This window comes from Archocentrus centrarchus, chromosome 9 (assembly GCF_007364275.1).
Source record: "Archocentrus centrarchus isolate MPI-CPG fArcCen1 chromosome 9, fArcCen1, whole genome shotgun sequence".
Taxonomy (NCBI): domain Eukaryota; kingdom Metazoa; phylum Chordata; class Actinopteri; order Cichliformes; family Cichlidae; genus Archocentrus; species Archocentrus centrarchus.
This window is the reverse complement of record NC_044354.1, coordinates 25,354,344-25,370,110: the sequence shown is the minus strand read 5'-3', so window position 1 is coordinate 25,370,110 and position 15,767 is coordinate 25,354,344. Positions and strand designations below refer to the sequence as shown.

The window sequence follows — 15,767 nt, the reverse complement described above, 5'->3', positions numbered from 1 at the left end:
GATATTTGTAGTCCTTTTGTTTAAAATAGCATTAATATACTACACAAAGATAGAAAAACTCTAGAGATGAGATGGAATGGAGAGGTTAAAGGCATCTTAAAGTCACTAAAAGTGAGTGGTAATTTTTTTAAATTTTGAGTTTCTTAGTAATTATTACCCAAGAGGCGAGCTAAAAAATATGTTTTTTTTTTGTCATTTCCTGAAACAGAAGTGAAAAAAAATGACAGTACCAATATCAATGTCAGAATTTCCTTTTATATTATAGAAAAAACATTTTCTCTACAATAGGTTTCTAAAGTCAAAAAGAGTCAGCTTGTGTCATAAAAGAAAGCTGCCCAGTCTGACAAAATTCAGAAAAGAAATGAAACTAAATAAAAAAAAAAAAGTACAGAACAGAATACACACAAATAAAGTTTGTATGCCAGGTCTGTATGAAAATGAAGACTCCTCTTTTGACTTTGAATACCAGTACATGGCGCAACAAGGTCAACCATGACCTACAGAACCTCCCATCCTTACTCGCCTCCGACCCTGCTTATATAACCGATACACAAACCCAGGGCCGAACCTTGCACTAGATCGGGCATTCAGGCACACCTTCACAAAGGCTCACTGTCTGCTGCCATATTTCTAGCCAATGGGAGCACAGGAGAAAGAAAAAAAAAAAAAAAAAAAAAAAAAATTGAACAAAACACCATTCAGAAGCAGACTCCTCGACCTCTTTGGGTCACTAACACTTAAGGAGGCGAGGTCACCTATAGTTAACCGACTTTCCTTAAAGCAGTTACATGGAAATCGCACTGTTTGTTCTGCATTCCCTAAGCTGCTAAAAAAAAGGCTGACATTGTATACCATCCGTCAGTGGAGTGTGGACAAAAACAGCTGAATGTTTCCTGAGCTAGCCACCAATTGAGCAGCTAGTCAGTGGTGTGTTGTGTGGTTCGCCGCTCCTCTCTCTCTCTCTCTCTCTCTCTCTCTCTCTATCTCTGGCTGTGTGTGTGTGTGTGCTGCCTACTTGGGCCGTCCATCTTTCCTCGAAACGTTCCGCTCGCGGCCCACTGGAAATAATGCTACTTGTTTCATCATTTATGGATATATAAAACAGTAACACGCTAGTCTCTTCTGTGTCTTTGCTGTGTTTTTGGTACAACACTGTCCATCCAGGAAGACAGAGACTCTGGAAAACAGTCAAACACCTCAAACGACCGAGGCCCTGCTCCGCTGTGCTTTTCTGGAACTTCGAAAAGCACCGAGCGACCGAGCGGTGCCGCAGATGTTTGGGCATTTCAGACAGCAAGAGGCTGTAATCACCATTTCAGAATGCCACACATATAAAGATCAAAGCATATAAGGAGGTCGGACTTCACACAAGTATTAAAAAACAAAAAAACAACAAAAATAAGTTCAACAGTATGTTTAACATAAAACAACAGTCCACCTGCATTGTTTCATTGTCTCTTTTTTCAAGGTAAGGCTTCCTATATTAAAAGATTGTGTGCATGGTTGAATATACTCAGTAACCACTGTCCACAGTCTGACCAAGCGAGGTACTCCTGTACCTTGTGTACTTTTCTGTGTACTTTGCTTGTCATACTTGTCGTTCCTTACTGTCCTCCTCCGTGTCGAGAGAAGAAGGGGACTCCTGGGCCTGCGTGTAGGCCTGGCCTGAAGCTCCATGGCACGGCCGAGGTCCATGTACACACCAAATCCTACCCAATTACTCCCATACACAGCCAGCTGGGAGGGGAGGGAGAATCAAACCCAACTCAAAAGGGACAAAATGACAACACAGAGAAAAAAAATAAAAGAAAAAAAAAAAAAAAACAGAAACAAACCGGAAACCCAAAGACCCTCTCTGTCCCCATCACCTACACTCCACTGGTGCCTCTGAGGCACCGGAGAGGGTGAACAGGACTAATGGACATTTAGAGTACAGCGAGCATAAGCTCTGGCCCCTTTCTGTCTCCTTTTTCAGTTCCTGGCTGCTCATCTGCTCATGTAATGTGGCTGTTTTGGATAGCTGTGATGGGTGGGGCCAGTGTACATCATGTTGGTATGGTGATTGGGCTGCATAGGCTGCTGTGGGTAGCCCTGCCCTCCCATCATGCCCACTTGCATCTGCATGGGGTACTGAGCTGGCTGATTCATGTATGCAGGGTTGCTGTGATAGCCACTGTTCATCATGGGCTGAGCCATTCGGTAGCTGGCGGACATGGGGTTCAGAGTTGTCATGTTCATAGAATTATACGGTGCCGTGGGCATGAGGTTGGGCATCATGCCACGCTGCACAGCCAATGTGCGCGGCGTGCCCTGCATGGCCACAGTCCCCGAGCTGCGGCTATAGAGCTGCTGCTGGTGTGGGGCCGGGGCCAGCTGCTGAGTGGCTTTGGACCGAATGGAAATGTGGCCTTTGACAGTAGCCATCTGGCCCTGTAGTCGCTGTGTGTGTGGTGGGGGTCCCAGGCCAATGTTGGTAGTGGGCATGTTGCATTGCAGCTGCAGAGAGCCCAGGTTCATGGAGCCAGAGCTAAGGTTGGGAGGTGGGGTCATAGTGGGCTGCCCCTGAGGAAGGGGAGTGTGGGGTGAAGGGGCCAGCCCAGGGTTGGAGAGAGAAACACTGGTGGCATAGGAAGTAACAGAAGCAGAGTGAGAGTACGGCATGGCGTGTGGGTCCATGATGGTGTTGGTGAGCTGCTGGAGTTTGGCCAGGCTGAATGTTGCTGAGGGCTGGGGGTAGCCCCCGGTACCAAAGTCCTGACCCATGCGCTCATAGAGGGTACGGCCCCCTCCTCCGCCTCCGCTCTCTGGGATCTCCATGATCATGGGTGTGGAGGCAAAGCCATTGCCCATGCTGCACTGGGACAGGGCCTGCTGTGGTGGTGGGGGCGGGGCTGAAGGTGGCGGTTGAGGGTTGGGGGCTTGCTGCTGCTGAGGAACCTTTTTTGTTGATTGCTGTTGCTGTTGTTGCTGCTGTTGCTGATTGGTGCTGGGAGGCCTCTCGATCACACCACAGCTCTGAGGAGACTTAATTCCACAACTGGGGGTGTTGGATGGCGGTGGGGGTGGTGGGGGCTGGGGCACAGCACCGCCTACATTACTGGCACCTGGTCCACTGTTGGGCCCTGGTCCTGTTTGCTGAATGAGGCTGCAGCTGCCCATCGCTAGCTGGGATCCACCATTTCCTGTGGAAGATGTGAGACTGGGGGCTGGCACAAAGGAGCAGCTGTTTGACTGAGAGGAGGAAGATGGGGTGGCGGAGCTCGAAGAAGAGGACACCGATGACGACGAAGCTGTGGATGCTCCTGCGACCACAGCAGCTGACATTCCTCCTCCATTACCCCCATTTCCTGTTCCGTTGCCCCCTCCACCCATGGTGGAGTCATAGCTGCTGGGGTTGTCATAATTTTCTGTAGTGCTTTCAATGCTGCCCAGGTCACTGAAGCCACTGTCCACCACCTGCTGGGAGTGATCTGACACAGATGGCACATCCATCATCGGCGATGTCTCCATGTTCTGCTGGGAGGGGGCAGAAAGAGAACTAGGATGCTCCGGAGTGATCTGTGTGTACCCCCCTCCAGCGCCACCACTACTGCCCCCTGCTCCAGTGGGGCCAGGAGTTCCACCCCTCTGCCCTGCTGGTGTCGTATCCACAATGCCTGACTGCAGCCCTGGGCTGTTCACTGAGCGCACAGACTGATTAGGCAGAGGCGGGACTGGGGGGTTAGGGAGGGGGCTGCTGTGCTGGGAGGCTCCACACTCCTCCACTAAGGCTAGTGCCTCCTCTTCAGCCTCTCCCGTGTGGCTATAGCTCTGCAGGGTCCGGCAGGCAGCAAGGGTCTCTTCACAGTCCTGGTAAGCACCATGGTGTGGCTGGGACTCAGTTTCTTCATCTTGGGCTTCCCCCTGCGTTAGGGACTGAACAGCCTGCATAGTCTCCAGGTCCAGCTCATTGGAGTGGTGATGTGGGTGGTGCGGGTGATGGTGGCCAAGCTCCTCCTTGAAGTCAGAGTGCTGGTGAGGGTGGGAGTGTGGATGTTGGGGTTCCATCAAGAGTGTGACGTCTTTATCGTCCGGGTGCAGAGGCTGCAGCTCCATGGGCTCAGAAGGAACAGACATGGCCGTGACCGTTTCCACTGCCGCAGCCGCTGCAGCAGACTCCTCCTGCTCTCTGCGCCTCCTCTCCTCCTGCTGAGGGTCTGCTGAAGGGGGCCGGCACTTGGTCTCTTGCACCCTTTCCTCAGCCTCCTCCTCCTCCTCTTCTTCCTCCTCCTGTTTGCTGACATATTCCTGGGCCACGCTGTTCTCTATGCCTAAAAAAGGCTCTACACCTGGGGGTTCTTCTTTGACTGGAGGCGAGTTTGCGTGTGACGCGGGCTCCTCCTCCTCGTCTTCGTCGTCATCTTCATCTTCAGAGTCCTGACCTTTTCTCTTCTTACTGTTGTTGCTCTTGTCTTCCAAGTGTCCGTCACCCTCATCATCTGCATCGTGATCTTCACTGCGCCGACTTCCTGAACCTGGTGTGACCGCTGCTCGCCTGTTTATACTACCACCACCTCCACCCATGCTGACACATTCGTCTTCCTCCCTTTCGTCGTCGTCATCATCTTCCTCTCTGTCACCCATATCTGTGTCCTGAGGCCGGGACTGCGGGACCCGGGGCCCTGAGGTGGAAGAGGAGGAAGAAGGGGACAGCAGAGGACGGGATGGGGGGCGGCTGGGTTTGTCCTCTTCCCAGGCTCTTTCAGTCTCTTCTTCATCCTCTTCCTCTTCCTCTTCTGGGTCAGAGATGGGAGGTGGTTTGGGGGTAGGCTGTGGTGGCTGGCGGTTCTTGGGCGGTCTCCCCCGCCTTTTGGGCACCTTTAGTTCCACAGGCTTAGGGTGATAGTCATCTTCTTCCTCAGAGTCCTTCTGTTTGACGTCTCTGTCGGTGTTAGTTCTGCAGGCTTGCTTGCTGTTCCGGTCATCTGTCTGCAGCAGCTGAGGATCTTTGTCCAGCTGCTGCTCCAGCAGCCGCCTTTCTGCCTCCTCCTGGGCCCGCTGCAGGTACCAGCTCCGGGGCTTGCGACCAGGCTTCATCTTGATTTTGGGTTGCTGAGGATCTCCACTTTGGGCCTGACCATCTGTAGCGTCTCTCTGGTTGGGCCCAGTACCAGGTGGTTTTCCTCTTTTCTTCCAGTGCTGTGGTTTGCGGCTCTTTCCTTTGGGCCAGCCTTTCTTCTTTTTGACTGGGACCTCCGGGTTGGTCACTAGGGTCTCTGATGGAGTTGCTGTCAAAGCCGCTACTGATTTCGGCACAGTTGTTAGCTCTGCAAAGGAAAGAAGATGAAGGGGTTAGATACAGCTGACACAAAGATTTGGTCAGATAATGTCATGGCCTTCCAACTATTTCTCTGAACAATTCTTTTTCAGGGAATAAATGACTATACAACAAACATCTTAACCAGGAAAAAAAAAAAAACAATTTGTTTTTAATTAATTTAGTTTTTGTTAAAAGCTCCAGAGTGTTTTAACCTTCTTGTTAAAGACTAAAATGGACTACAGCTGGTATCTTCTGTTTGAGAGCTCATTAGACTCAGGAGTAAAGTTTTAGGCATTTGGCCTCAAGAAAACAGGACCAACTGTTAGGTATGACAGTAGCAGCATCATGCCCTGAGGCTGCTTGGCTGCCAATAGAACTGGCACCACTTAAAGTGGGTGGGATAATGAAGGAGGCAAACTACTTCAGTAGTCTGCAGCATTACCTAAAACCACCAGATAGGCAGCTAAAACTTGGACACAACAAGGTACAACAGGTAACCACAAACACATTAAAACTGGTTATGGAATGGAAAAACCAGGCTAACACTAAACTTTTGGAATTGCCTTTCCAAAGTCCTGATCTCAACCCTGTCAAACACATGTGGGCCATGCTTAAAAGTTAGGTCTGCCAGCAGTGCAAACACTTTAACTGATTCTGCTGAAAAGACAGAACAAATATCCAAAGACAGAATTATATCAGAAGACTTCTGATGGCAACCAGAAGCATCTGATCAAGGAGTGACACGCTGAGGGAAATCTGATCAAATCAAGGACCTTCTTGCTAATGGCAAGTGTGTGTAAGCTTTCAACCAGAATTGTATATGCATAACCAGTTCTCGCTAAATCCTGTCAATTTTATCATTGCCCACCATCTTCCTCTGAGTCTGTGAGGTTGGAGAGCCGGCCCCTCTTCGGTGCAGGGTCAGACAACCTCAGAGCCGATTGGGGTTGTGGGTAGCGGCGCAGTGGGTGACCCAGCGGTGTCTCCTCCTCCAGCCTGGGCATAGGCCTCTCTGAGTCCGAGTCTATAAAAGGCTCATCCAACACCTCTGTGGTCTCAGAAATGGTCTCTGTCACCACGCTGCTGTGAGGGTGGCTGCGCTGACGAAAGCGACGCTTCCTCACGGGCTTCTAGGTAGAACCGGGACAGGAAATTAGGTGTGCTAAGGAATTTTAGACTAAACTGAACTTCAGAAGCAGGCAGCTAGTTGTGAGGTTTTAACATTATGACACCATTAAATCTGAAGATTGCTCTTTTCTAACCTTGCATTTGAGCCCACCAGGTGGCTTGGTGAGGATGGGAGGGGAGCACGTCCTCCTCTCTTCATCATCTTCATCGTCGTCGTCCTCTTCTTCTTCACTGCTTTCACTGAAGCGGCTCTTCCTGACGGGCGAAGACTCATTCAGCCTGGGGATCACAGGAAGCTGGGGGTGCCCCTCTCCGGGACCTTCTGTCAGTCTGGGCTTTGGGCCTCTCTTTTTCCTCGGCGGCCGGCCTCTTCGTGTGGGGGTTATGGAAGGGTGCCTGCCCATGTCAAGCGAGTGAAAGGCTGTTGTGTCTGTTTGTCTGTCCAAGCGGAAAAGGGAGGGCGGACTGTTGACAGAGCCTGTGGTTTTTACTCCCTCTGGCCTGTCCTCATCATCATCATCATCATCATCATCCTCATCATCCTCATCCTCCACTGGGCGGATCTTAGGTGGACGTCCCACCCGTGTGTTGTCCTTCACCTTACCCCAAGGCCAGTTTTTGGGTGGGCGCCCTCGTGGCCTACGTTCTCCATTTGTTGGGGGAGGGGGTCGTGGTGGTTCAGGTACAGGTGGTGGGCAGCGGACTGGAGGGGGAATTGGAGAGCTTTGGTCAATTGGAAACCCTAGAAAACTCTTCCTTTCCTCTTCCTCTTCTTCATCCTTCTTCCCTTGCCGCATGTGCCAGGACATCTGTGGGACCTTGTGACTCGGCTTAATCTATTTAGAAGGAGTACAATTAAATTAATTACAACTCAAAGCAAATTTGATCTCAATTTGTTATCTTCACAAATACAATGTAAAATTTTACCTCCTTGCGAGTGTCTTCCTTTGGTTCTTCATCCTCCTCCTCCTCCTCTTCATCATCATCATCATCGTCATCATCTCCATCGGCATCAGAGACCACGGTGTTCGTTACAATGACAGGAGTCCAGCGAAGACACTCAGGGTCGACCTCCAGCTGTCTTGGCCGGGCCTTGAGACGAGCCATGTGGTTGGCCACCAGCTTCTCCCTTCGCATCAGGACGAGTCTGATGAAGCCGCAGCAAAACAACAAACCAGAGTGTTAAAGCCCTGCGCGTATATTTTTCTACATTCAAGTGTCGATGTACTACTGATGGTACTACTGCAACCACCGGGAGAGCGTGGTACCACCTGGCTCTGGACAGTAAACGGATTAAAATCACAGGTATTCTGTGACTCTGGACAGCGTATGAGATCCCGTTACCACTAGCTTCATGGACAAGTGCGTGAATACAGTCAAAGTAACGCAGCTTAACCAGCTTTTGCAGTGTATGTGAAAAATATAGCAGCTGGGGATGAGAAGAGGGTTAACTGCTGAAAGTCAAAGACTGAATTTAAGTTTATGTACCGCTTGTTCAAATATTAAAGACATTTCAGGGAGTTTGTGTTGCTGTTATTTTTATTCTCAATTTATAATCCTTTTAGACTTTAATAAAACCGCAGCGGGTACAAACTCTTCTCTGTCTGTGTACCTCCATTAGAAAGCTTGGCTTTTTAAATTTTTTTATTTCATTTTTTTTTTTTTTTTGGTGCTGCCACTTTGGCTGCTTAGACAGAAATCCAACAAAATCAGCAAATTTTAAAAAATTATGGAGTAGCAGAAATTAGTACGCAGCTTTTTCCACATTTTCAAATAGACGATAACTCATCTGCGTCACAAAACACAGCAAACACAAAAAGAGTCGATTAAAGAAGCAGAAAGGCAGAGAGGTAACTGTGGGAGCAACTGCCCTTCAAAGATCTACCTGAATGACTGGCTTTGTAGTCTGCCAAAGCAGCAAAATAATGATGAAAATAATAAAACAAGTAAGATGATATATCATAATGTACCTGTACTACTCTGTCTCAGGGGAAATTCCAGCTACACGCAACAACAGTAAGTAAGAACTCTCTATTTAAGCCATTTAAATAACATGGAGTATATTTCTAACCGGTCTCCCCGCTGCTCCAGCATGTTGAGGCTATGCAGGGTGGTGGTGATGTCCTGAGGACAGATCCCCGTCAGCTTGCTGAGTTGTCGTATGGTGATTTGGCGGTCGCGGAACTCGTGGAGACACTCCAGCACCACGCTGCGCCAGTAGGCCATGTAAGACAGTCGACCTAAATCAGAGAGAGGCTTCTCTGGAGATCCGGGCTGCCCCTCTCGCTTTGACAGCAAGTAGCCTGCAAGGAGGGAGGAAGCGAGGACACAGGCATCATGAGCAAAATGTCTGAATGTAGTCATTTTGTCTATCAAAGCAGGAACCAACACACTTCTCAGTTACTAATGTTATCAGTGTATTTGTTTAAAGGTGGGCCTAATATTCTCAGTTCCAGCTCCATATTTTATTAATTCGACTTCTTTTTGAAAATAAGGAGCCCTTACTGAAATCGATGAGAAAACGCCCGTAGCCCTTGCGCTGGTACTGTGGAAGAATCATGATGCATGATACGTTGTATTTCTGCTGACAGTGCTTCTCCTGAAGAAGACAAAAAGGACAGACACATTTAACCATTAGAGGAAAAATAAATAAATAATGGAACCACGTTATAAAGCAGGTCTGTGTGGGTGTGAGCTGGGCGTTAATGGTGCTGTGTCTGCTCCCTAACTGCCGTGCTTTGGCAGCGAGGTGGCATGCTAATGGGAGCACCTGCAGAGGCAAACGCCACAGAGGGACAATAGTGCTCACGGCACCCACTGTTAATCTGGGACACAGCATGACCATTTCTACGTTTTAGGAACTTATTTCAGCTTCATTTAATCTGAATAAATATATTTTTTTTTGAGTAAATGTTTAAGCGGTGTGACAGCAGGGCCATGCTTCGTTTAAGACAGAACGGATCTTTGACAGAGAAGCTGAGGGGACGAGGGAGTGAAAGCCACACTACCTTGGAGAAGTAGCCGACAAGGTGGCAGCCTTTGCTGTCGTTCTGGGTGAGGACGTAGAAAAGGAAGGGCTCCACATCGTAGTAGAGGGTCTTGTGGTCCAGGAACAGTTTAGCAAGCAGACACAGGTTCTGACAGTAGATTGTGCTCACATTCCCATCAACCTGTTGAAGGACATTTGTGGGAAAACAGAAATCAGTGCACAGTACAGCCATTCCTAAACGGCTACTTTCCCATCCCTCAAACACTAAAGTACAGAGTTAAATCTCTAAGCTGCTGTTAGGGAGCTGTGGAGCAGAGTGAAGGTGAATGGATTAGAAGTTAGTGTTCGGCTATGATCTCCTCTGTGTCCCCTGGAGACTCTGAAAGATACAGAGGGTGGAGGAGCGAAACAATGAATGGTAAAGAGAAGGAGGGAGGCTCAGGTTGGCAGTCGGCCAGTTATCTGGGCTCTCTGCAGAGCGGAGGAAAACACAAGCTGCAACGGCCGTGTCCTGCAGACAACAGTCCACTCAGTTCGGTGGCCACTGTGCTACGAGACCAAGAAGAACCGTTTAACTGCAACTCCTTCTTATAATAACTTCCCAAATGACACAAAGAACAGAAGCTTCCACTATGTCACAATCACTCTGAGGGATCTGACTGATTAACATACTGCATATTCATAAAGTTGGTGGGAAAGTGCTGTGATATATGCGCTCTGTGATTATGCAGAAATTTTCTCCAATTAGTGCATCCTGGTCAAATCTACAGACAGCAAAATATCAGGAAAATATCTGAAAGGACTTGTACAATGACTGAGGTGGAAAGAGACAGCTGCAGCAGCACTGTGCTTCGGGGGTTTCAGACACGTCACAGACTGCCTCTTTTTTTGGACAGGGTTGTAAATGTTTACGTGCTTTTTTTTTTTTTTTAGTTTTCTTTTTTGTTTACAATGGGGGAAAAAAAAAAAAAAAAAAGATCTAATAGCAGATAATTTTCAAACCCAATACACACAAAGTACATATCAGAGCACGGAGAGGCAAGATGAACAGAGAGACCGTGTGCTCATTTTGACGTTGTCGCCACACTACTGATGATTTTTTTCTGCTGTGACAACCAAAACACTAAAATAATGCAGCCGCTGTGCTTAAACAGGTAAATAAAGATTCCCTGTTCAAGACTGAGTAGACACAAACCCAGCCTCGGACGGTCACAAACAAGTGCAGGTCACAAGGGAGGGTTTCACAAGGAGGGCATCCAGCATGAAAACGGTGCCAACTCAAACATGTGGATCCATCCGCTGCGGTGAGCCTTTGGGAAATAAGGGAGCAGCCAGAAGCACCTTTGCTTCAGCTGGAGTTTCCTAAACAGGGAACACTTCTCTCAGGGAAGTGAGGTCAGCAAGGCCAGTCTGAACACGGGGCCTTCTGATCCTGGAATGCACGTCCACACCGGGGAGTAGCTGCATTCCTCTGTGGGGACACCACATCTTGGAGTGTGGTCACAGACACGCTCCAAGATCCTGGAGGAGGATTCACCAATGTAATGTTTTATGTCATGTGTAGAAAGCGACAGCCCCTCACAACAATTTATTTAACAGTAAATCCCCCCTCGTGTTCTAATCTGTCAAAATGACATCACATTTTTCTGTCATCGGTGACAGAAAACGTGATTTTATCTGAAACCCATTTCTCTCTGTTACAGCTCTGGTCTCCATTATTCTGGTCTTTCAGTTTATCAAGCTGACACCCAGCCGATCTTCCTGATCACCGCACTGATATCTGACACAGACAGAAATGAGCAGAAAAACATTCAAATTAACCCGCGCACACTGTCAAGATTTGTAATGAAACGACACCTATTCATTACTCATCATTTGACCTTATTTAGTATCGTTCATTCAATGCTAACAGGCTCGGGAGTAACTCGCAGTGCTATCGTGATACACTGCCAAAGATGACAACTGTATCACAACACAACAATGTGGCAATATTTGATGCAATAGGACACAATCATCCATCACTACATCTGCTTAACCAAAGAAGAAAAGGCCAAAAAAACCAAAAAGGAATTATGAGTTTATTCACAGCACAAAAAAAAAACACTGTACAATTCCACTGCATACTAGGGTTTAATCCCGGGATCCGGGATTCCCGGGAAATGCGATCAGAACCATTTCCCGTTTCCCGGGAAACGTTAGACGGGAAACCGGGAAACAAGTCGCGCGCGTCGATTTGACTTTCAGAAAGAAAAGAAAGCTTCAGAATGTTAAATTTAAGGAAATATTGAGGGAAGGGTTCGTTTAATGCGAAAAGCATTACTCTTCATTTCAGGCACGTTCAGCCTCCGTTTAAGGCTTCAGCCTTCATCTCAAGCGTTTTAATAGAGGTATTACACAGTTGTACTTTTTTCCTCTTTAATTTGTTGAAATCGTAGGCAATGTGTTTACCCTAAGGTATTTTGTATTATATAATTTTATATTATTATATATTGTTATATTGCATTATATAGCCTATAAAATATGCCTGCCCTGAACAATAAAGAAATATCTGTTTAACTTCGAGTGTTTCTTTTCCTCGTTTGCAGCCGCTTACTAACAATCATGAATTAGGATACGGGCCTAATGTGTGAAGAAATTATCATGAAATAGATTGCTTTAACATATTTCGCTTTTAAAATGGAGTTGAGTAAAATGTATATTTTTTAGGCTATAAGGATTGGCCAGTTTTTCAAAAGACGATTCACAGCGAACCTACTTTAACCCTCAGACACGGTGTTATAAATTTGCTGTTGCCAGAATGGCAATGACCAAGTCGTGGAGCATTACTCAAGGCCCTGTGTTATGCCATATTATAGTGTAGTACGGTAGTTAACTTTTCAATGACTATTATAGCTTTCCACTGGTGGAGATATAGCGCAACAGATGTCGCCACGACAGCGTGGCTGAGCCTTTATCAATGCTGTGGAGATGAACCGTATTGTTTTGCACCAGCAGTTGTAAAATATCTTGGTATAATTCCATGTACAATGGAGGAATATTCGAATTATATTTGTTAAGGGAGTGTTGAGGAACGATACAACACCGCATAGCTCGAGCACTCGAATGTCCAGATGTAGGTTTTATTGCGTTAATCAAGCCGACGTTACCCCCTACTGGGCATAACAGGACATAGCTGGAAAGCTACCTCTACAATATCACAATAGGTTAAGGCCGACACAGGCTACAGAAGGCCTAATTAAAATAAAAAAATAAATAAACTTTTTCCCGGGATTCCCGGGAAATGGCTCGTCATTTCCCGGGATTTGATTCATGTCATTTTCGGGAAAAATATTAAACCCTACTGCATACCCCACATAGCAGTTTACTGGCAGTTTCCACTTTTCAGAGAGAAATCCTGATCATGTTGTTTCTCCTGGCGTGTTCTCCACAGTTAAAAAAGAAAACAAAAAGCCACACCTGTGACCCCCACCCCCTCACCTCGAACACAGAGATGTCGTCCTTCCTGTAGATCTCGTTGGCAGGAGGGTGGAACCAGTTGCACTTCTTCATGTGCTGGTAGAGGATGCTGCGACTCTTCATGTAGCGCAGACAGAACTCGCACAGGTACAGCTTAGGTAGTCTGGAAATGGGTGTGCAAAGACAGAAGGAGCAGTGAGGGATGGTTTTCATGAGTCGGCTTCATGTGAAACAAACAAAGATGCCTAAAGTTTTCTTCACGAGCTGCAATATTTGCTGCTCTCTTATGGTTATGGCATTCAATTATTTTTGGATTAATAGTTCAACAAAGGCAAATGTCAAACTGTCCAAATGACTGAGAAAATCATTTGCAGAATAATTAAATGCAATCACTTTAAGGACTTTTGTTTTGAAAGTTCAAAAAAAACTTCATTAGCTGACACACAAAAGCAAAAGGATTTTAATTTTGTAGGATAAATACTGATATTTTTGCGCTCACACTTTTACTCTGTGTACTTTTCTCGTAGCAATTTTAAATACCTCATGGATGCAAACTGGGTTAAAAGTACATAGTACAGACAATTTGAATCAATAGCAATAAACTGAAAACAATAAACATTTAAAAACACTTCTGCCTATAGATCCCTGTCATAGAGAGTGGCAGTGTAAACAGCTTATGATGAAGCTCCACTATTTTGATGCTCATTTCTATATATATGTATATGCTATTGTGCTACATTATGGTGTGTTTCTTACCTGCTGTACTCCTGTGGGTAGGGAGACGAATACCACGTCTGGATTTCATACTTGCCGAATTCGATGACTGATGGGCAGCGCATCTGAGGGTCTGGTGGACCCGTCACACCAACCTTCTGTTGGGGGGAGGAGGGGAGAGATGTTTATGGTCGGATAGAGGTTTACAACTGGTGGGGATTAGCAGGCCATGAGCCAAGCAGACAGATTATACACCAGGGGATCACAAGCCTAGTACACCAGCCTAGTATGTCAGACTGGGTGGGTGGGGGGGTTGTTACATTGTTACACTAGGTTTTCAGGAGAAAGAGGCTACCTGCTAACATTACTCTTAAGTGGATCTTCCTGGTCAGCCCATCCATGCCTGCCATTTACATCATGTACTCTGTTTCACTGTCACCCAGCCTGGAACAACTCTGCTCATTAACTCACACACGTGCATGCCACTGGGGCTATTCCAGTCAGCATCTAGGACGGCGTTTTAATATGACTCCCATGGCGCTGGCCCTACACCCACTCTCCGGGCAGTTTACTGCTGCACTTTTGCCTTGAAACAGCGCATTAATGTGGCTAATTTATGCTCCTCTCTGGCAAACTCATCAGATCACTGTCATTAAAGATGCCCTGCTCAATGTCTGCTCCATCAAACAGAAGACTCATTTTATGTGCCTTACTGAGACATGGCAGAGGTCTCATACATAGGTATGTTTACACTAATCAGGCCTGCCCTTCTGATTATGGAGCACGGTTTGCCATCAATCATGAGCAGAATGTGAAATTCAAGCAAATTTCCAACAACAACAACAAAAACAAAAAAAATTAAAAAATAATAATCACCTTGTTGTAAAAACTGTTGTCCTAAATTCACTCCATCACATTTGCATCTAGAGGTCACGGCCCATATGTGCTACATCTATGATAATGGATCATTTTAATATCCATATTGAATCTGGCAGCTGTTCCTAATTTCTTTCCTGCACTTATACTTCTCCCCCTTCCTGCCACACACGCACACACAGTCCTCCTGTGAGCCAGCAACTTCATCTCATACAACCAGCCAGCTGTTGACTGTTCTTTCAGACCACATTCTCAACACGATTGACATTCACGTATACAGACTCCAATCTGGCAGCCTCAGTCAGACTCACAGCTCTCAGTCAGATTCCCATGCTGATTCTATCTCATCCTCCAATTTGGCCAGTGTTCAGCTTCTCTCTTCCCACTGTCTCTTAATAATTTGCCCTATAATATATTGTCAGTCCGTGTACCTGTAGTGCTAGCTCCTGGATGTGTCTGAACAGCTCGATGTCTTTTTCCGTCAGGTTCTCATGGCCAGGCAGTTTGTCGTCTTCATCACGCCAGTCGCTTCCTTCCTGATTGTCTGGGGATTGAAACACAAAGTTATTTCAAATCCAGGGAGAAGCTCGCTGAGATGTCTGCTGATCGATTTTCAGAACGGTTCACGACAAACAGCTGTGAGGCACTAACAACAGGTCAAGGAGTTTCTGAATATAAACGCTGACAGGAGAAGTTTTGTTAGAGTAACATTTAGGTGAGAAGTATCCCTAAATGCAATCACACCTCCCCCAACAGATCTAGTTGAATTCATGCGATTACATTATTAATTAAGCATATGTTACCCCTGGATACAAAGCCTGTTACTTCAAGTCAAGGCTGAAGCCACAACTCACGAATCTCTGCGTCCCGTTATCAGTCCAATTTTATTCTGAAAGTTCTGACAGGAAGAGGGTGTTCGTATCTCCACCTTTTTGAGACATCGTTTAGGACGTTGGTCCAGTTGCTGCCATTCTTCATCTGCCATGCTTCAGTTTCCAAATAAGTCGCATCTCCGAGATGAATACTGTATCCAGTGGGTGTTGCCCTAATTGTTATCAGCCAATCAGGTTTTCTTAGCTTGTATGGAGCAGGACCGTTCAGACGGCATCGTTTTTGATTCTCTGAAGTGCAAATTATTCATCCAATTTGGTTTATGATGTGTTTTAAAGCATTTTTCACAACACCTCAGCCAAATGAACAGGAACAAAACTGCTGGGGATTCTTTGCCGCAGTTCGGCATCATTTGTGGTCGAGCTGCAGCCTTTAATCTCAGTGTGACTCCCACAAATGCCTCCTTTCCACTAG

At 46.6% G+C, this 15,767-nt stretch overlaps 1 protein-coding gene across 2 annotated transcripts in view; it reads right to left on the bottom strand.

Annotated features, from left to right (window-relative positions):
* Positions 1-1,065: 1,065 nt before the first annotated feature.
* The window catches only part of kat6a (K(lysine) acetyltransferase 6A), a 34,318-nt gene continuing 19,616 nt past the window's right edge, over positions 1,066-15,767 (bottom strand). For both annotated transcript variants that reach the window (XM_030737370.1, XM_030737372.1), the window contains exons 8-17: positions 14,894-15,006; positions 13,629-13,744; positions 12,894-13,035; positions 9,436-9,597; positions 8,933-9,026; positions 8,499-8,730; positions 7,355-7,574; positions 6,562-7,263; positions 6,168-6,429; positions 1,066-5,306 (exon numbers count right to left, since the gene is read on the bottom strand). In XM_030737370.1, the coding sequence (XP_030593230.1) occupies positions 1,987-5,306; positions 6,168-6,429; positions 6,562-7,263; positions 7,355-7,574; positions 8,499-8,730; positions 8,933-9,026; positions 9,436-9,597; positions 12,894-13,035; positions 13,629-13,744; positions 14,894-15,006 (5,363 nt within the window). In that variant the 3' untranslated portion in view covers positions 1,066-1,986. The remainder of the gene's footprint in view (positions 5,307-6,167; positions 6,430-6,561; positions 7,264-7,354; positions 7,575-8,498; positions 8,731-8,932; positions 9,027-9,435; positions 9,598-12,893; positions 13,036-13,628; positions 13,745-14,893; positions 15,007-15,767) is intronic.